The sequence below is a fragment of the Mustela lutreola genome, chromosome 7 (genome assembly GCF_030435805.1).
Source record: "Mustela lutreola isolate mMusLut2 chromosome 7, mMusLut2.pri, whole genome shotgun sequence".
NCBI classification, from domain to species: domain Eukaryota; kingdom Metazoa; phylum Chordata; class Mammalia; order Carnivora; family Mustelidae; genus Mustela; species Mustela lutreola.
In genome coordinates, this window is record NC_081296.1 from 12288293 (window position 1) to 12309572 (window position 21280).

The 21280-nt window shown below is 49.1% G+C and overlaps 1 protein-coding gene across 13 annotated transcripts in view; it reads right to left on the bottom strand.

Annotated features, from left to right (window-relative positions):
- AKAP13 (A-kinase anchoring protein 13) overlaps window positions 1–21280 on the bottom strand; it is a 324413-nt gene that overhangs the window by 14001 nt on the left and 289132 nt on the right. For 8 of the 13 annotated variants that reach the window (XM_059180052.1, XM_059180055.1, XM_059180051.1 and 5 more), the window contains 12 exons: window positions 21068–21135; window positions 18899–18965; window positions 14568–14703; window positions 12220–12332; window positions 11495–11647; window positions 10629–10876; window positions 7979–8104; window positions 7746–7863; window positions 6952–7200; window positions 3713–3789; window positions 2534–2715; window positions 2336–2418 (listed from right to left, as the gene is read on the bottom strand). In XM_059180052.1, the coding sequence (XP_059036035.1) occupies window positions 2336–2418; window positions 2534–2715; window positions 3713–3789; window positions 6952–7200; window positions 7746–7863; window positions 7979–8104; window positions 10629–10876; window positions 11495–11647; window positions 12220–12332; window positions 14568–14703; window positions 18899–18965; window positions 21068–21135 (1620 nt within the window). The remainder of the gene's footprint in view (window positions 1–2335; window positions 2419–2533; window positions 2716–3712; window positions 3790–6951; window positions 7201–7745; window positions 7864–7978; window positions 8105–10628; window positions 10877–11494; window positions 11648–12219; window positions 12333–14567; window positions 14704–18898; window positions 18966–21067; window positions 21136–21280) is intronic. The other 5 variants (XM_059180056.1, XM_059180050.1, XM_059180048.1 and 2 more) reach the window with 3 other exon arrangements.

Below are 21280 nucleotides of genomic sequence, written 5' to 3' on the forward strand. Positions count from 1 at the left end.
GGTGACCCGAGTGTCACCAGAGATGACCGGGACACGAGCGCCACCTTGTGGTCTTTGGTGGGACGACAGAGAGCGCAGCTTCACCCTGTCCCCCCGTTCCATGCGCGACACCTTCCATCCAGCCTCTTTCTAGACAAAACCAGAATTTGACATAACCAACCTGCATACCGTTTCCACTCCCCCACCTCCTGTTTACTTCTCAACCCACTCTCTTCTGCATCTGCATCATCTTCTCCAGCATGGATGGTTCTTTTTTTCTTTTTTTTTTTTAAGATTTTATCCAACTATCTATCTGTCTATCTGGACAGTGTGTGAGCAGGGGGAGGGGCAGAGGGAGAGGAACAGGAATCTGTGTGCAGAGCATGACACCGGACACGGGACTTGATCATGACTTGAGCTGAAATCAAGAATTGGACGCTTATTGGACTGAGCCCCCCAGGCGCCCCTCCTTTGCCCCCCCCACCTGGAGGGCATCACTGGTTCTCTTCCCAGCGTCCATGATGGAGCGACACCTGGGCTTCCTCTCTGCTCCATCCTGGCCGGCCTCCTGCACTGCACACAAGTCTCTCCAGGGATCTGCCCTCTCCCGGCTTCGGGGACTTCCCGTGTGCTGGAACTCATGCCGAGTAGCCCGCGTCCTGCCTGCCTTTCTGTGCGCCAGATCGAGAGTCCCGCCGGCCTGTGGCTGGCTCTACTGAGACGGCTCGTCCTCGGCTTGTCAGAAAGCCCCTTCCTCCATTCTTGCCCTCCCCGTCTTCCCTCCAGCGGCGTGTGGGCCCTTCCTCAGACTCCAACATCCCCTTCAGCCTCCCGCCGGGCCGGCAGAGGACCAGGGAGGGCTTCTGTCTCCCTGCTCTGTCCTGCGCCCTCCACGCCTCTCCCCTGAGCCACCCAACCGGGCTTTCCACTCCCAGTGGCTTCCCCACTCCCTCAAGCAATTTGCCCCCTGGCTTCAATGCCAACAAAGACAATTTCAGTTGAAGTTTTGCTCCACAAATTGTATCATCCCCTTGTTGCCCTTCAAGCCCTGGTGCTCTTGCAGCTAAATTCCACCTCCTGGCCCTGACCCGCCCCCCAGACGCTGCGCACACTCAAGTCCTCTTTCACTCTTCCCCCAACCACTGCTCTCGCCTGGTGCAAGGGACCGCTTCAGGCTCGGCTCGTGCGCCGGCGCCACAGGCAGGATTAGGTCCCCCGTCCTTTACACGTGCCCGCGGTCTCGTCCTGTCAGCTCGTCTGTCTGTCTCCCTTGCTAACGGGGGCTCCCCGACAGCATGGACGCTGCTTTAGGAATCTCTGCGCCCCCAGCACTTAGCAGTATACCTGGCCGGGGGCTTCATGCCCGTGAAAAGGAAGTTTCCATCCCTGCCATGCTCATCACGGGCCAATCAATCAGGTGTAAGTCTGGCTTCAGCCTAAATCTGCCCCCCCGCCGCCCCCACCTCCCAAACACAGTCACTGCTTTGTCCAGCTTTAAGGACTAACCACACTCCTCGGGTGCTTGCATGAATTTGACTCTGGGCCTTATTTCTACCCGAAGCACAGTCCTTACTTCGGAACATTCGATAAGCGCTGGCAAAGAGGGGGAGCCCTCGCCCTGCTGTTTAGCAGGCAGGGAGGAGAGTCCCCTGCCCGGTTCCACGTATGTGACCTTGGACCGTGTGGCCTCTGTGGGCCTCAGCGTCCTCATCTGCACAGTGGGGACTGGCACACATGTCTTGCATAATCAGTGAGCACGTCTCCCAGAACCACCTCATAATTCATGCAGTGCAGTGGCAGGGTCCGTGATCAAAACAGACTGAACGGAAAATTATCCTCAAGTACCCTTCTCTCTGTTTGAATCTCGAATATGACTGTGAGTTTTAGCAAATTCTCCTGTGACGAAGTACAAAGATGTCACCAGGGTCCAAGAACACAGAAAGTGAGAAAACAGAATCAATATCCCCTCCATCCAGGGTCCAACACCCTCTGACGGCTGTTTTATGGGACCTGGGATCCATGTTGGCTCAGCCTGGGTTGCTCTTTCGTTAAAAGCCATGGAGTGCCTGGGTGGCCCAGTGGGCTAAGCCTCTGCCTTCAGCCCAGATCATGATCTCGGGGTCCTGGGATCGAGCCCCGCATCGGGCTCTCTGCTCAGCCGGGAGCCTGCTTCCCTCTCTCTTCCTGCCTGCCTCTCTGCCTACTTGTGATCTCTGTCTGTCAAATAAATAAATAAATACCTTAAAAAAAAAAAAAAAAAAAAAAAAAAAAGAGCTCCTGTTTGGAAGGGCCTGCCGGGACAGCTGTGGGGCCGCAGGCGGCACAGAAAAGGTCCCGGACACCCCGACGGCCTCACCTTTCAGCTCTCGGGCTTTGGTGTCCTGCAGCCTCTTCTCTTCCTCGTTCTCGCTAGGAATTCCTTCATCTTCGTCTCTGTTCCTAACACCAAAGCAAAAGGAAATGAGCCAATAGCCCCCACGAGGCCCGGGACTCTGCTCACCGCCCGCTCTGGGATAAAGTCGCAGGGGCTGGGACGGGCTGTGGCGTGTCTTACAGGGTGTTGATCGTGTCCTGAATGATGTGGATCCAGCTGTTCCGCTCCTCCTTGGAGCTGGCGTGCACCTCCACCATCTCGGGGTCCTTCATCCCCATGCTGATGAGGAATAAACCTTTCTCCTCGTGGGCCACTTCCCTGACAATCAGCTTCTTTAGCGAGATCACAGTGGATTTCTGGTCCTGGAAAAAGGGGAGAGGGTCAGGGTAAGAAAGGCCCACGGTATTCTAACTCTCAAGAACAGCTCTGACCTAAGGGAAGACCAGATGTATGATCTCGCTTACGTGTGGCACCTAGAAATACAAAAACGAAAGCGAAGAAAACCCCACACCAAACTCACAGAAAAAGAGACCAGACTCGTGGTTACTGGATGCGGAGGGTCGGGAGGGGGAATGAGATGGGGGTCGTCAAAGGGCACAAGCTCTGAAATAAAGCAGCTCTAGGAACGTGATGTGAACAGGCAGACTATGGCTAAATGCTGTACGGTGCACAGGAAAGGTGTTGAGGGAACAAATAAATTCTCAGGGTTCTTACAACAACTATTTTCACTTCCTTCTTTTCTTTGTATTGTGTCTGTATCAGATGGTGACTCTGAGCTGAACTTACTCTGATCATTTAATAATACGTAAATCGAACCATCAATCTTACACCTTAGATGGTGATACAGGTCAATTACTGCTCAGTAAGACTGGAAAAAGGGCTTGTGGTTTAACAAACTATGGTAGACTTAAAATGAAGATAAGTATCTCGTTATCCACCTACATTTTATCAAGCAGAAAAAGATTTCCAGAAAACAAATGGTAATTTGTATCCACAGCGTTTCCAGACATGGTCTCTACACGAGGAATCCTTCTAGGTTCCTCTGTGACTCTGGCTGGCAACATTAGCAATTAGCATGATTCATGGGGTATCAGGTGCAAGAAATACTCTAGGGACAGATCTCTTTAGATCAAATGTCTAAGGTTCTCGAAGGGACTGTGAGAGAACAGAAAAATAATGCTTTTTTTGGTGGGGGTGGGGTGGAAAATTGCCAGAGTATCTGAGGAATTACTCAGAGGAATCTGTCCTGAGCAAAGTAAGGTGGAGAGGGAGAGACGGCAGGAATCCAAGGTTTGGACCTCCCGTGCGGGCTACTTCAAATATTCATTCCAAACGGAAGAGACCGACAGTTCAGCTTACCAATGATGCAAAGACGTATTTCTGGTCTTTCTCTTGAAGGAACACTAAAATGTCGGTAAGCAGAACTGCTTGAACCTCTGTCAAGGGGGGAAGGAGAGAATGGACAAGGATTACTTAACAGGGAAGCAAGTTAGAGGCCAACTCAGCAATCCAGCCCACAGAGCCAATCAGGACGGAGAGTGCTCTGCACTCTTCCACAGAGATGGGTTTCTGTTCTGCGCAAGCCACATCGGGTCATTGGATTTTGAGGCATTTTTAAATGGTAGTTATCACCAAAGCCTTATCTTGACAAAGCCTGCGAACTCTGTTCTGGGAAGATGCATCCCATAAGGCGAGACTCTTACTTTTAAGAATAAAACTGGGAAGGACTTTAAGAAATAGTAAATAGCAACATATTCCACCAAATACTCAGGTCACAATACTCTTTGACTTCCGATCCCAATACTGGGAGAGGCGTGAGAGTGGACCGGAGAGCTGCCAATAGGTGATGTACAGAAATCCCTCAGTCTAAGACGAACGGATAAAGACGACGTGGTGTATCTATACAATGGAGTATTACACAGCCACCAACCCCTCCCCACCGAAATCTTGCCATGGGCAATGATGTGCAGGGAACTAGAGGGTGTTATGCTAAGTGAAAGAAGTCAATCAGAGAAAGACAATTATCACATGATCTCTCTGATATGAGGAATTTTAGAAACAAGACAGGATCACAGGGGAAAGAGAGGGAAAAATGAAACAAGATGAAAGCAGAGAGGAAGACGGATCATAAGAGACTCTTACTCTCAGGAAACAAACAGAGGGTTGCTGGAGGGGTGGCTGGTGACGGGCACTGGGGAGGGCATGTGCTATGGTGAGTGCTGTGAATTGTGTAAGACTGATGATTCACAGACCTGTACCTCTGAAACAAATAATACATTATATGTTAACTAAAGAAATACCTCAGTCTCATGGAAGGTAGACTCCCCCCACACCCACAGGACAGAAGGGCTCTGCAGTGCCCTCTCAGTTCACAGGTACCTGGGAACACAAAGGCTCGGCCCCTGGCTCTAAGAGATCCTAGTCAGCCTCAATGGCTCTCTACCACAGACGCGGCTGCTCTTGCTCTCAACTCAAACAAAAGCCAAAGTGAGATCTCTACTTGGATCTAGTAATCCAGAAAATGCCACAAACTCTCACTCTGTCAGAGAACACAAAGTGGCATTTTCCAGTGCGCCCTCAAAGACAAAGTCTGGCATCTCCAGAGAGCTGAGAGACTGGCCCCTCTGTGCCACCTTCCCCCTACAAGTCCTCGGGGAAGGAGCGCAGCTGACTTATGCAGCCCCCTCCCAGGTGGCCAGGCCCCCTCTGGCCTTCTCTCTGCGTCTGCCCCAGCGGGAAGCCCCTCTGTGTACTTCACGGCACGGCTACAAAGAGAGCAGAAGCCAGGACAGCGGGTTCCTTGGGAAGTACGGTTTCAGCCTAGACCAACCAGGCTGCTGACGACGATTCTGTGGGCTGCTATTAGTTTTGAAACGTTTCTTAAAGTTTACTTTTAAATAATTTGGGTGTCTGCCCAAAAAGAAAAAAAGAAGTTCCAAAACACAAGTTTCCACTTCGTTGGATGCTGCAGCTTCTGGGATCAGCATCAGTGGGTCAGAAAAAAACAAGCCCGTCCCTCTCGGTGGGTGCCCAGCGCAGGCCTGGCTGTTCCTGGCATGAGCTCGCCTGAGGGGAAAGGGCTCCCCACCCACCCCATCCCCACTGGAGGCCTTCAGGCCCGAGAGCCTTCCTGCTGCCACTGGCTGACCACAGCTGCATGCCCACAGCTGGAATCCATTCCCTGTTACTTTGGGAACGAGAACGTATGTGCCCAGGAAAGAACCAAGCACTGGCTCCATGCAGCGGCTGCTCTAGGAAACTCAGGGCCTTGCAAGAGGAAGCAGGTGCTTCCCAAGAGCCCGGCTGCCTCGAGGCCAGTCCCAACGCGGCGGGGGTGGGGGGGGGGAAGGGTCCCGATTTGGGCTTCTCCCAGCATTTGAGGACTGGGGCTGGAAGGAGGGAGGGAGCCTCACGGATCACCTAGTTCAGGTTCACTGTGGAGCAGAGAGCCCATCTGCTGGAAGCAGGAAGGGCTCAGTCTTTCCTCTGAAAGGCTCCTTCCCTTCCTTCCCATGCCCTCCGGCACCTCAGGCCCAGTGCAGTCGCCAGACCACACCCTGGAGCAGGGGCGCTGCCGTCCCTGTCACCAGCCTCTCCCGGCTCTGGCGGCTCCCTCCACTATCGGGCTAGAAAACAAGCTAATGTATCCCTTCCCTGCTGAAAACCCTGGGTCTGGAACCCATTCTTTGCCCACCCCGAGCTGCAGCGCCGGCTGTCCGTGTCTCCATCTGGACGAAGCTGCATGGCTCATGGCCCCAGCCCTCCCCGCCACGATCTCTGCTGCCTGAGAGCCGGGGGCACCTGCCCTTCAGCCTTCGGGACTAACTCAGTGCCAGTCCCCACTGCCTCCCCCAGTGCTTAGTGCGGCCCTTGGTTCCAGCACCCGCACACTCTGGGGCAAGTACCTCTTCGCCGGCCTCTTCATTCAGAGCCCGACTTCTAGGCATGGTTAGCTTCGTTCACCTAGGAGGCCTGGGATGTCTATACTGTTTGCTCCAAGCACGGTGAAAGGCTAGCTAAGACTCCAGGGTAGTGGCTGTTAGCAGCCGCCTGCAGTATTCCTGACCCTCTGCCCTCTATTCTCGGGGGCTGTCCCCACCTGCAAGCCCTCGGGGCCACCTTGCTTTGCTTTAAAAAATTTTTTTTCCCATTTTTCCTACTTGCACTATTCTCTTATCATCTTATTGGAGCACTTTATGACCTCGTAATTTGTCTCAGCCTCATCCTTTCGGATACAAAATCAAGAACAAAATTAAAGGTCCGCTGCTCCAGTGTGACATGTGGATGTCGGCTCCCTAGGAAAAACCTGGTGGTGGATTTCTATTTTTTTTTTTTAAGATTTTATTTATTTGACAGACAGAGATCACAAGTAGGCAGAGAGGCAGAGAGAGAGGGAGAGAGAGGGAGAGAGAGAGAGAGAAGCAGGCTCCCTGCCGAGCAGAGAGCCCAAGACTCTGAGACCATGACCTGAGCTGAAGGCAGAGGCTTTAACCCACTGAGCCACCCAGGCGCCCCCTGGCGGTTGATTTCTAACAAAAACCTCTGAACTCTGCCTGCTCTCCTCTGGTAGGCCCGTAAACTCAAAGAGTGAGCCTTACCTTTCAACCTCCCAGTCGCGCTCTTCAGAAACACACCCCCGTCCCGCACAAGCTTCTTCCGCTTCAGATCCTCCTTGGCAAACATCTGGCCGCTCTTCATCCGCATGATCGACTTGCTGTCTGTCTTCGTATAAATCTCATTGAGACGCACTTTCTTTTCGTAACTTGCCACTTTGCTGTCCACGGCTCCGATCACGTCCTTCACCAGGCTCACCGACTGAGCCAGATCTTCCTGCTCCACGTCATTGTCTTGGAAGGAAGGAACAGTCCTGTTTTAATCGATCCTCTCTGACAAGGAGGGGGAAACCTACTTCCTCGCTCCACACCACCATTTTCCCTCCGGGGACAGGCTGGTAGCGTGTCAGAGCGGGACCAACACAGCAAAGGTCACATGCCAATCCCTGTCATAAAGTTAATTCTAAATAAAGAGAGATGTTTTCACTGACAGACACAACACGCCATTCCACGCCACGTCCTGAAGCAGGAGGACCCGACGATTTCAGAGAGGGAGAGGAGCAACAGTTTTTTAAACTTCTGTCTTTGTTTTACTTCACTTTCAATGGAACTGCCTAAGAGCAGTGTTCGCTGGGAGAGAGAAACCTGTCATCTGGGGACAAAGCATTTCAAATTTTCACTTCAGAAAAGTGAAGGTTTTTAAGGTTTTTAAGGCAAAACACAGGCTCTCTCATAGACCTGTGAGAGCCTGAGGGAGCTCTTCCTTGGGGCCTCTTGCGCTGCCGGACAGACGGAACCAGCCCGCAGGCGGATACGACCAGGTGAGGAGGAAGGCTCACCTTTGGTACACTGTAGTATTCTCTGGAATAAAACTGGGTATTTGGTGATCCGCTGGGTCACCAGCAATATGCACTCCGGGATGCCCAGCCTCCTCACCACGGCGCTGCTCATCTTCTTCTGCAAAGGACAGAACAGATCATCAGGAGCTACGCGAGGGCCGCTCTGTCCCTGTCCCTGCCCGCGCCAGTGCCCCGGACCGCGCGGTGCGGAGTTCCAGGGTTCCCACCCGTACCTTCACGAACGCCTGGAACCGCTTATCCTTGGTATAAATGTCTTTAAAGTAGTTCACAGATTGGTTGTGCTGCCCACAAAACTTGCCATACGTCTTCTTTAAGCGCTCTGCGTTCTCCCCTGAAAACTGTGGAGGAAAGAGAACAGAAGTTAAGTCGGAGCTCAGGGGGCTCAACTTTTACCAACATTTTGTATGCGGTTTCCAGTCTATTTGTAAAACCCAAGCATGCTTCCCCAAGAACTCCCCCCAAAGATTAAAATGGCACAGCAGCTTTGGGAAATTGTCTGGAAGTTCTCCAGAAAGCTATACAGTCACTGTGGGACCGGCAGTTCCGCTCCAAGGCACAGAACTTACTACACACGAACGCCTGGATATGAGAGTTCACGGCCACCATATTCCCAAGTGCCCCCAAGTGGAAAGAGACCAAATGTCCCTCCAAGGATAAATATGATGTGGTAGACACACAGGGTGGACCATTATTCAGCCGCGAGAAGGAGTGGAAGATGGATCCAGGTCACAATACTGATGAGCCTTGAAAGCATTATCCTACATGAAACAAGCCTACTGCCAGGTCCATATGTTGTTTTACCCCATTTACACAGTAAGTCCAGACTGGACGAGCCCACAGGGACAGCGAGATCGGTGGACGCCTCGGCAGAGGCAGACAGGGGTTGGGTGATGAAGATTCTCTGAACTAAGTGTGATGACGGCCGCCTAACTCCGCGGACACGGTGGAAACCATGGAGCGGGACGTTCTTTTCTGAGCTGTAGGCTTTCAACGGGGCATTATATAGCATATGAATTTACTTCATTAAACATGTTCTATATATTTTAAAAAACTACCACCCAGAAATACCTATGTACTGTGCACTTAAGTCATGCAAAATGTGTTCTAACTTCCATTTGTCGTAAGCACGGTGATAAGACAGGGAGGCTCACTAGAAGTTTTCTTGTGAGACAGACTTACAGACTTCACCTGGATAAGTTAGGAAGGTATCAGAAACGGCTATTACTGAGGGATCTGCTCACCTCATCCATCTCAGGCCGGCAGTGCTAACAATTCTGCGTGGCCTTTCATCATTCCTAAAACATGTGCGATCCCAATGGCCCGCCTAAAGAAACGCTCATTTTGGGGCAAACGAGTGAGTTTCTGCATGGGGTCTATGTGATGCATGCCCAGTGCATCGATTTCCCCTGTCCTGAAAACCTCTGAAGGCCACACAAACTGACCCTTATCAGAAGAACTCGAGGAAAGGTTCAGGGTGGCAGTTTCTCTCTCTCCCCTTCACCACGGGGAGGCTGCGGCAGAGATTTCAGGTGCTCTGCTCCCTTCACGAAGCAAGTGCTCTAACGATTCTAGAACTCCCACAGAGAACCAACAAATGGATGCCATGGGGGCTAAGACAGGAGTCCTACCATCAGAGATCTTACTAGAGGACGGACACTAGTACAGAGAGCCACGGACAGCAGCAGTTAAGGTTAGATGAGGCACCTGTGCAGGTCTGAAGGCAGAGAGAGAGACATGGAAAATGCTGGGAGGGGATGTTTGTGGAGGAAAGGGCCTCACTTGCAGAGCTGAGCGCTTCCACTTTGAGGTCCTATTTGTGGCAGACAGCTGCCTTCCGGCGTGGGCTGCACTGTGCGTGCATTTACCTCCTGCCACGCCTGTGTTCCCTTGGGAGCACGGGGACCTGAGGCACAGTTCCATGCTGTGTCTGCCTTTGCGGTACAGATGCCCAGTAAATACGTGAGAAAGGAATGAATGAATGCACCAGTGAATTAATGAGGTGAGGGGCATGGGCAGAAGAACATAAGGGAAGGACAACTCTTCCAGTTCTCGGGCAAATGTTCCAGCAATGAAGCCTCTGCTTCTCCAGCCCAGACCTGCTGGGGATGGAGAGCTGGTGGCCGGCGTGCTGGGCCGTGAAGGTTAAACCAGCAACACTTTTTGCAAAATAACTTCTGGCCCAGCTGTTTCTGAGTAGGGCTGAAACCTTGATGAAAATATCAGCAAGATCTACTTTATGAATTATTTTACAGATACTTTCTTATTCAATTTTCTATGCTCAGCTGGTTTTGAGATAAAGGAGTTCCTTTTGATTTGAGGCACAGGGGACGTGAGGTTCCAACAGAGAGCTTTTGATTTTTTTTTTCTTTTAAAGATTTTATTTATTTATTTGACAGAGAGAAATCACAAGTAGTTGGAGAGGCAGGCAGAGAGAGAGAGAGGAGGAAGCAGGCTCCCTGCTGAGCAGAGAGCCCCATGCGGGACTCGATCCCGGGACCCTGAGATCATGACCTGAGCAGCGGCTTAACCCACTGAGCCACCCAGGAGCCCCAAGCTTTTGATTTCTTAAACTACCCTGTCTCAAGTGATGGTCTGGATGCTGAGAAAGGAAAATGGACTTTCACTGAGTGTCTTCCCCATTTGCTAGATATTTTGCGTATACATTCCTTTTAACTTTAAAAAATAGTGTTAGGAGAGAAAATCTGTCCTCACTTACAGAAAAGGACACCTGACGCTCAGATTCAGCAACCTAAGCTTACATAGATAACGAAGAGTAGAGCCAGGACGTCAGTGAGTGGCTGCTGAAGTGCAAAGCTTCACTTTTTACCCTATTTTGTGGGGAAGAGCCTTCCCGCTGCTCACCTGATTCACCAGCACATCTCCCATCCTCCTGATGAGAAAGTTCTCGCTTTTATCCACCAGAGACTCCTTCTTCCGCTCCAGGATCCTCTGGAAGAACTGGCTATGGATACTGATCAGCTCGTCCAAGCAGGGGAACAGCTTCTCCACCGTCTGCTGCTCGAAGAGCAGCTCCGTCATCATCCCGCGGCTGTACACATCGCTCATGATCTTCAGCGTCCGGATGTGGTGTAACTCGGTCTGCATCAGCTCTGAAGGACGACAGAGCTCAAAGGTCAGCAACGTTCCTTTAGAGGATTCTCCTTCAAAGGTCATCCGTGGCCACTGAGAGCTCACTTTGGTTTAAACAGCCACTTTGTGTGTTTAGAGCACAATTTAGACTTAAAAACCGGGTCAAAAGCTGTCTCTCCCCTCAAGTGTTTTCATCTTATTCCTCTACTTCGTGTGACCTGACCGTGTTTTCTGACAGCGTACTGGACTCCATCACTCTTAAATGGTGGTTTCCCAAGTGGTCTTCATTGGATTTGGAGCCTTTCGTAATTTACTGTGTCCCGTTTCCTAGAAATGACTCGCGCTTGGTTTCCCGTGCAGCTGAGGAAGCAAACTGAACAGCCACAAGAGATCTCTTTCCAGGGCGACCGTGTAAGTAAGCACTCACAGTCAATAAAATGTTCAACGAAATTGAAGGAAACAATTTTAAAGAGGAAAGGACAGAAATCAGATCGTGTCCCTAGACCTCAAAGTTTTTAAAGAAAATCTCTGACATGCTACATACTTGAAAATTGGCTTTCCATGGTCTAGCGATTCCCCTGATAAAAACTGCTGCACAATGCAAACCAAGTATTAGCAGGGCAAATGGAGAGTCTTACCATAAATCACTTCTTGCCGTTTGACCACATCTTTCTTTTGCTGTTTCAGAAACTTGCTATCCACAATGCGACTCCAGGACTCGGCTTCTAGTTGCTTGGATTCCATCTCAAAGTCCCCCATTAGCTGTCCTTCATTCATGTCTGTACCTACTCCTCAAAACACCAGAAGATCAGGATCAAAATCTGGGGTCTGTGAGCTCTCAAAAGCCTACCCCGGGCTCTCCTCAGGTGATAATGTTGTAAGACACACACAGAGAGCATTAACATAGAACGTTCACAGAATGCATAGTCTAGTACCAGAAAGAATTATTTCCTGTTTGGGAGTGACACAGTCCACATACATGGCTCTGAGTAAGAGATCACATAGTCAAATGTGACTGAGATTCAGGATTCCCATGTGAATAAGGAATTGAAAAGGACCTGGTAACTTTACTAGTCGAAGAGAGTAGGTTTACGACCTGCCCAGAGAGCTATGGCTGACCGTGTGCCAAAAGTCTAGGGCCAGAAAAAGTGTGTGTACTAGAGAGTGACCACATCAAAGTCCATGACATCCCTCAACGGACAACTATCTAACAACTGGGTAAGTCTGATACCATTCATTATAAAGCGTTTGATGACTCATAGACAGGTTAGAGAACCTTCACAGGAGAAAGCAAAAGGCAGGTACTATTACTCCATTAACACTTATATTCAGGGATAAGACACACGCCATAATTTCCGCTTACCCTCATCAGTTAGCGACTCTGTTGACTCATTGACCTTGCTGATTTTATTGAGTGAGTCTGTTGAATGAGACAGGAACTTCCAGGTGTTTGATATGTTCTCGTCATTACCAACTCTGGAGACAAAAAGAAGCACCTACTGTCAAATACATATTGATAAACCATGGTCTGCTTTCTCAAATGAGTACCTGAAAAACTAAAATGACAGCTGCCTGTAAGCACCAAGTGATGGAAGACAAATGACTTGAGTCAGGTACTCAGCAGCATGCAACATAAACCATTAATGAAGGTCAGAGACATCTAACATCACTGCAAACTTGAACTTCTTGAGCCTTCAATTATTTTTTTTAATGATAGGTAACAAGAGAATCTTATTCCCTTAAACTCTACACACATTATATAAGAAAATTCTCCATTTGAAACTCACTGTGTGACCACTAACTTTAACTCCTTATTCTCTAAATAATTGTAGACCAAGCACTTCTAATAAACTGTACTCCCTGGGACTTTCTCAAACCCCAACCTACCCGTTAGCACAGGAGGCCCCCAGGGAACGTTTCTGATAGGACACAAAAGCAAGCCAGAGTCATTTAACACTTTATTATTTTACTTAAAGACTAGCTTTTTTTTTTTTTTTAAAGATTTTATTTATTTATTAGAGAGAGAGAGATCACAAGTAGGCAGAGAAGCAGGCAAAGAGAGAGGGGGAAGAAGGCTCCCTGTTGAGCAGAGAATCTGATGTGGGGCTCGATCCCAGGACCCTGGAGATCATGACCTGAGCCGAAGGCAAAGGCTTTAATTAACTCAAAAGACTATTTTTATTATTTATTTATTTATTTATTTATTTATCTAAAAGATTTTATTTATTTATTTGACAGATAGAGATCACAAGTAGGCAGAGAGGCGGGCAGAGAGAGAGAGGAGGCGGCAGGCTCCCTGCTGAGCAGAGAACCCCATGCGGGGCTCGATCCCAGGACCCTGAGATCATGACCTGAGCCGAAGGCAGAGGCTTTAACCCACTGAGCCACCTAGGCACCTCCAAAGAGTATTTTTAAAGTCATAATGCAAACACATTTTGAGACTGTAACAACTCTGAAAGGAAGGCTTTTGTTTTGTTTTAATAAATATTTTATTTATTTGACAGAAATCACAAGTAGGCAGAGAGGCAGGCAGAGAGAGAGAGGGAAGCAGGCTCCTTGCTGAGCAGAGAGTCTGATGCGGGACTCGATCCCAGGACCCTGGGATCATGACCTGAGCCAAAGGCAGAGGCTTTAATACACTGAGCCACCCAGGCACCCCTAAAGGAAGGCTTTTGAATAATGACAGTACAAAGACAAAGCAAAATACCTGAAACATTTTTTTTTTTTTAACAAGAAAACACTAGCCAGCACAGAGGTTAGGATGTACAGACAAAAGATTTGCATCCTTCAGTTAAGAATTTTGCTCCAGCCTAGGTTATGACAGATAGAAAAAATGTTTTGAGTCCTACATTGGCAATGACTTCTTTGCTTGATGGGAAATCAGGAGTCTTATTACCCCAAACAGCCAGCAACATCATAATCAGCCCTGTGTTAGCCATGTGACGCTGAGGCCTGGACAGTCAGGGGCCAGAGCAACTTTTGCAGAGACCACAAAAGGACCTCAGTGCAAATGAATGAGTGGGGACCTAAGAGTCGTAACTGGCCCCATCCTTCACTGCTGTGGAATGGACTCAAGGATCAAGATGCAACCCCAGGGGGCGCCTGGGTGGCTCAGTGGTTAAGCCGCTGCCTTCGGCTCAGGTCATGATCTCAGGGTCCTGGGATCGAGTCCCGCATCGGGCTCTCTGCTCAGCAGGGAGCCTGCTTCCTCCTCTCTCTCTCTCTGCCTGCCTCTCTGCCTACTTGTGATTTCTCTCTGTCAAATAAATAAAAGATGCAACCCCAGGAAAGAGATGTATAAAGAGCAGCAGAAACACTAGGTTCATCTGATCAACAGAGAAGTGTGATATCTGAAAAGGTAAGTAGTTACAAACAAAAATCAGAAATAAGTCATTCTACCCACCCCATTTTCACCTTTTATTTTGATCTAAAACCACCTCTTTACAACTCCGGTTCCTTAAAAGCGAAGCTGACCGTGCACAAAGCACAGGACAACGTGGCTGACGGCGTGTTTAAAGGGGTCCCCGCTTAAAATGGTGGGCACAACAGTGCATCAAAGCGCACTCCCCATTCTCCATGTCAGTAACACGGGGGTGTGCACGTCGTTATGTTACATAATTTTTCCCTAGAAGAATCTTTCCATCAAATAATACAGTTATGAAGCTCTTGTCACCCAGATGTCAACTGTGCGATCTTAAAACCTCCACTTACCCAGCAATGTTCTGTATGGAGACACTTTTGGAGAGGGACACACTCTGCTGGGACCGTCTGTTGGCAAACATGGGAATGGCAGCGGCTTCATCTGCCAGGAGGACTGCAGACCGAGGCCGCTCCTTGGGCTGTGAGGCTGTAAAGGTAAGAGAGGACACCGCCTGAACCACGCGTCCGAGCTTATGAGTAGGGACTCATCTAACAAATGCCAAAGAGAACAAATTTCTTTAAAACAGCTTTGTCCTGGGAGTGTAAATGACAAAAACGCTACAGAAGACCATCTGGCAGTGTCTGTTGAAACTACAAATGCCTACATATCCTTTGATCCAGTAATTCCTCTTTAGAATAGGTTTATTCTACCTTTTTTTCTTTTTTAATGGAATCTCTGCTCCCAACATGGGGCTTGAACTCACAACCCCGAGATCAAGAGTCCCACGCTCCACCGACCGAGCTAGTCAGGCGCCCTGGATATGTTGATTCTGTAAGACATACTCGTAATGCTTAAAAGGACACATGTCCAAAGTCATTCAATGCAATGTTGTTGCTTAAAGTAAAATATAAGCCATGACACAAATGAGTAGCAAAAGAAGATGAATTAACAAATTATGGTACACCATAGACTGACATATGATGTAGCTTTAAAAAAATGAGTACCCTCTCCAAGAACTGACACAGGATCTCCAAGATAATACTGTAAGGGGAGGGGGGGAATCAAGGCCCAGAACAAAGTTGCACAACAGACTCTCATGTTTAAAAAAAAAAAGAGCCAAATTTGTATTTGCCTTACTTTCATAAAGAAACTTGAAGATACATATAAAAACTAAGAAGAGTGGTTAGCTGTGGGATGGCACGGAGATTAGGCAATGTAGATAAAGAATCATGGGTAATAGTATATTTATTTATTTATTTACTTTTTAAAAGGATTTTATTTGACAGAGATCACAAGTAGGCAGATAGGCAGGCAGAGAGAGAGAGACAGAGAGAGAGAGAGAGAGAGAGAGAGGAGGAAGCAAGGCCCCTGCTGAGCAGAGAGTCCCACATCCTCTCTCTCTCTGCTTGCCTCTCTGCCTACTTGTGATCTCCCTCTGCCAAATAAATAAATATAATCTTTAAAAAAAAAGAAACTCGAGGTGAGAGAGCCCAGCATTCTGTGCGAGCGCCTATCCAGCCATGGGGGAGGTGCTTGTGAGATACGCAGACCCCAGCCCTTCTCGTCCCTTGCGGAGCTCCCATGTTACGCTCGAGTGAGCATCCTGGCATTTGGCTAACAAATTACTTTTCCCTGGTAACTGAGCTCGTGCCCCAGACTCGAGCTGCATGATCTTTCTATCCCCGCCAGTGTCAGGAGCTGCAAGAAATAAGACTGGGACGGCTGCTGTGACATTCACGGTCTTGCGGGAGGTTTCTGACTTCATAAAAAATTAACAAAACCATTAATTTCCAATTCAAATTCGACTTAGAGGAAGGTGAGACAATAAAACATCAGACACACACTACGTGACCGTATGACCAGACCCTTCTGGCAGGAAGCACCCGAGAAGCAGGAGATGGGGGTTTGCTCCAACAGGGAGTGAGCGCGACGGCAGGAAGGGAACGTGCTGAAGTGTCCAAGGGCCTGGGGCGTCCTCGGTGTTTTAGGAGGGGGTCAGAGAGCAGATACACTCTGACGGAGGAGGAGACGCTGGCTCTCGGAGAATGGTGTGGATGTGGGTAGGTCGGAAGGCAAACAGGACACCGAGATGAGGAGAAGTGTATGAAGGAAGGCGGAGAGTCCAAGAGCACAAGTAGAAGAACAAAGGGAAAAAAGAAAAGAGGATGGATATAAAGAATCCGTAGAAAAGGCTGGAGAATCAGAATGAAGTCATGCTACGCAGAACCCTAAAAGTGATAAAGAACAACTGTTTGGGTTTTTTTTCCCTTAAATTAAAAAAAAAATTTTTTTTTAAGTAACCTCCACACCCAGTGTGGGGCCTGAACTCACAATCCTGAGATCAGGAGTCGCACGGACTCAGCAAGCTAGTGTCCCAAGAACTTTATTTTTTTATTTTTTTTTTTAAAGATTTATTTATTTATTTGACAGAGAGAGATCACAAGTAGGCAGAGAGGCAGGCAGAGAGAGAGGAGGAAGCAGGCTCCCTGCTGAGCAGAGAGCCCAATGCGGGACTCGATCCCAGGACCCTGGGATCATGACCTGAGCCAAAGGCAGAGGCTTTAACCCACTGAGCCACCCAGGCGCCCCCCAAGAACTTTATTTTTAAAGGACGGAGTAACAGGGTGAAAATAACAGCTTTCCCTTGTTTGAAGCCAACCCCTACTCCAGTCAGGGAAGTGACGTAATATTTCCGAGCCTCAGTTTCCCTGTGTGGGAATGATAGTAGTAGCCAAAGCTAACACTTTGGAGGCCTACTAGGAGGCCTACTATTAGGTTCTGGACGGGTGTGATCTTATTTAAAGCTGACAACCACCCACTGAACTGTTTTCATCTGTTCACAGAGGACGGATGTAGTAAATGCCCAAGGTCACACGGCTACTGACCGGCAGGGCTGGGACTCAAACCCACACGACTTGAATCCACAATCTGCATACTGCGTCAGGGGGTGTGAAACAGGAGTGAGAATACTTGTGGGGGTCAGAGGTAGCATACATCACCTAACATACAATAGGTATTTAAAACAAAAAAGAAAGATGCTAGTTCTGAAGCAAGGGATAATGTCCAAGAAAAAATGTTTACGGCAGAGTAGACTGGTAGAAGGTAGTGGAATGGGTTGGATCACTGCTTAGAGTGGGTGTCGGTCTGGCAAAACCTCTCTTATAGTAATCTATGGGCAAAGAGTGAGCATCAGATGCTCACTTAACCCACCTAGAGGGAATTCGCACGCATCTGGAAGAACTCAGAGCAAGTCCGTGCGGAGCAGTGGTCCTCAAGCTTGAGTGTGCATCACACTCACCCAGAGGATCTGTTCGAGCACAGATCACTAGGCTCCACCTCTGGGACTTCTGACTTAGTAGGTGTTAGTAGGGCCTAAGAATGTGCACGTCTTAAGAATCCAGGAACTACACTTTGAGAAACACTGCCTTAGGGGGGAATCCCATATGGGTTCCTGGAGAGCCAATTAAGATGATACCCAGTACTGTGTTATTTGTGGTGGCAGCTGGAAATGACTTAGATATCCATCTTCAGGGGAACTGATAATTAAATTATGGAACAGCTCATACATAAGAACGTGCACAGATCTTAAAAAGACAGATTGAGAAAAAAGAACGAAGAAGTGTCAGTCTTACCTACTACAAATGTGACACAAAACAGTGAAGGTAATTCCAGACACAAACATCTGAGCAAAGACAGAGCAGATCACAAGGATATATGTTAAATAATGATACGGAGGGAAAGGAAGGAGGCTGGGGATGGGGAATGAGAAAGGGAGAACATTAAGTAAAACCGAAGTAGAGCTTTGCACACACTGGCTGGAGACAGTACTACGTGAATGACTGAATTCTGTGAACCGCTTAAAGTCCTTGGGGAGAAAGAACTATTTACTTAACTTCACAGCTTATAAACTAAATTGTAAAAAAAATTTTTAAAAAAGATTTATTTGACAGAGATCACAAGTAGGCAGAGAGGCAGGCAGAGAGAGAGGGGGAAGCAGGCTCCCCGCTGAGCAAAGAACCCAATGTGGGGCTCGATCCCAGGACTCTGGGATCATGACCCAAGACAAAGGCAGAGGCTTTAACCCACTGAGCCACCCAGGTGCCCCTAAAAAAATTAAAAAAAAAAAAAAAAAAAAAAGATTTTATTTATTCATTTATTCATTTGAGAATATGAGAGAGCGAGCGACAACACATAGTGGGGAGGACCAGAGGGAGAAGCAGGCTCCCCACTGAGCAGAGAGTCTGACACGGGGCTCGATCCCAGGACTCCGAGATCATGACCTGAGCCAATGGCAGATGCTCAACTGACTGAGCCACCCAGGTGCCCCTAAACTAAGAAGCTTAATCAGTAAGATCTCATTTTCTTTGCGCAACCCTGAGGTGCCAAAAACAAGTGTAACTGTCAACTCATGGAAGAGGAATTTCGAGATGCGTGGGATCAGCTGCTTAAACACACAGACACAGGCTGCCTTTCAAGACACATACTAGTCTAGAAGCCTTCCAAGGGAGTTTGATGGGGGAACACCAGGCTTTTGGTCCATCACCTGCAGCCCTCTCTAACTTACCACAAAGTAAATGCTCAAATCTTGATTAAGAATAACAGATGAATATTAGAAAAGTGTGTTTAAGTCCTGAACCAGAGAGTCAAGAAGGGCCGGAGGACAGGAGGACTGTTGACTTACGCTTGCTTCTCATGATGACTGTGGGCAGCGAAGACGTGTCCTGCGCCTGAAGGCTCCCTCTGGGCTGCTGAAGAAAAAAGGAAATAAATGAACACACAAGGATCGCACCCGCAACTTCGCTTGGGTCAGGTCTCAAGGAGCCCAGAGCAGGGAGAGAGCTCCAGAGCGGCGCGTGGCCGACGGCGCTAGGCATCCCACCGGCCACCTCCACGGGCTCTTCACTCGGAACCTGCCAAGCGCCAGGACCCCGCAAAGGCTGCTTCTCCTGCCAGGAATGCCCTGTGCCCCTTCACCCCAGGGTCTCCCTTGATTTCAAGACCACGGGAGAAGCGCCTCCTGGGTCAAGCCACCCATCACCTCCTTTCTTCTCCTCACCCAAGGCAGTGCCTGGCAGGCCCTGAGGAGCCGGCACAGATCACCTAGCTGCCCTCATTTACGGTCACTGTCGGCCTGCCGTCTTCCCCTGAAGAGCGGCATCTGTGCCTTTTTCATCGCTGTTTCTCCAGTGACTAGCATCAACGAGGCACTAAACAGTCCTTAGGTATGGTACGAATTTCAGTTGAGATTTTTGTTGGGGCATGTGACAGAAACACTGTGTGTGAGCAGTTACAGAGTGAACCAATGTACTCTGAGATAAACTATGAGTGGACACAGGTTACTTCCAATTTAAAGATGGAACTCTCCCTTTGAGGCTGTGTTCTCTTACAGGGAAGACGCTACCTCTACCGTCAGCCTTCTACAGAGCCTAGTTCATTCCCAATAGCACTAAGTCCCCTCAGATCACAAACTCAGTGCCCGTGGGCTTAGGCAGGCAACAGGCGAAAGAGGCAAGGGGGCGGGGTGGGGAGGGAACTCGCACATCTGTCAGGGACGCGGCAGCTCAGCCCCCGGGGATTACACTTCACGTTCTTGTTCCCCAACATTTAGGGACCTAGACCGCCAGATTCCATGCTGCATGCTTAGGATCTATCAACGGATCAAACATTCCCGACTTCAGACTGCTTGGCAAGTTCGGTCTTACACACTAGTGGGAGGAAGGTGCAGACCATGCAAAATACATGTAGAAGTAAATACAGGCTGTTATGCAGAAACTCTGAGAAGGTGAGTACTATGAATAACCGGAAAAAGAGCAAGCTGAAAATCGGGAACGCTGGCTATGAGGAAATAACCAGGGTTGTGAGATCTTCCAATTTTTTAAGGAGAAATTAGATAGGAAATGGGATTAGAAAAAAACAAACAAACTGCATCATCAACAAAAATACTTCGAGAGCCAACCACAACTGATGTCGATGGGCTGGTGAGATCTGGGGCACAGAAGTGTGTCATTTTTACACCGGTTCAGACTCTTGGCCCCGGCATCATCTGGGAACTTAGAAATGCAAATTCCTGGGCCCCACCCCAGAGTGCGCAGGGGAGGGGGAGCAGTGAATGGTCTTTCGGCAGGTCCCTGAGGGGACTCTAACGCACATTCAGTCTAACGTGAGGCTGCTGAGCTAGACACACGTCTGCTCTCTGACGAAGCCCACGCAGGCTGCGCATCGTGTGGATGCAGCTGGAGAGTGCTCCTCAGACAAGGACAGAGGAGATTTATTTACAGGGGACTAGAACACCGAAAACCACAGAGGCTACCTCGAAGGTGGTCCCCAAACCCACTCTCTCAAAGGGCCAGCCGATAAGCGGTGCCCATTATCACACAGCACGTGAGATCCCTCCCCACTCCGGGCGCTGCCTCTTCCTGCCTCACGTGACCAGAGCCAACTGCTCCCTGCTCTGTGGACACCAGTGCCAGGGGCAGGCCACGTCCAACCCTCCGCCACCGAGCTCCCCGGCAGCTCAAAGCCCCCGAGTGCCACCTGCTGCCCTCAGGGTGGCCATGAGGAAGCGGGGTGTATGAGCAGCAGGGCGGGCCCACGGGCATGCTTATGAGCAAAAACCACTTTGACAGCAACACAGAGACGCTAGAAATGCAGAGAAATGTGCATTTAACACAAGACTCCTGAAAGCATTTTGTTTTCCAAAAGCCACAGATTCCCAAGTGTGTCAGTGAAGAAGAGACTCAGTCGCTTCTGAGAAGAATGACTGGTTGCTTTGGTCTCAGGGTTGGTACCAAATGATCACAACAAACAAAAACCCCAACCAGGCCTCTCCCCACCCCAAGGAATGTCTTACCTTCATTTTGACCTTTGCACAGGAGGCCAGACTTTCTCTGCAGCCTTTGTGGACAAACGCACTGCAACCTGGAAAGCAAGCAAAGCCCAAGGTGACTTCCACCAAGTTGAGAGATCTGGGACTCTGCCTCCCCGCGGCCACAGCAGCCCGTGGATTCCCGAGTTAAGTCACTTGCATGTCAGAAGGCGGCTCTAACTGGGATTACAGACTGTG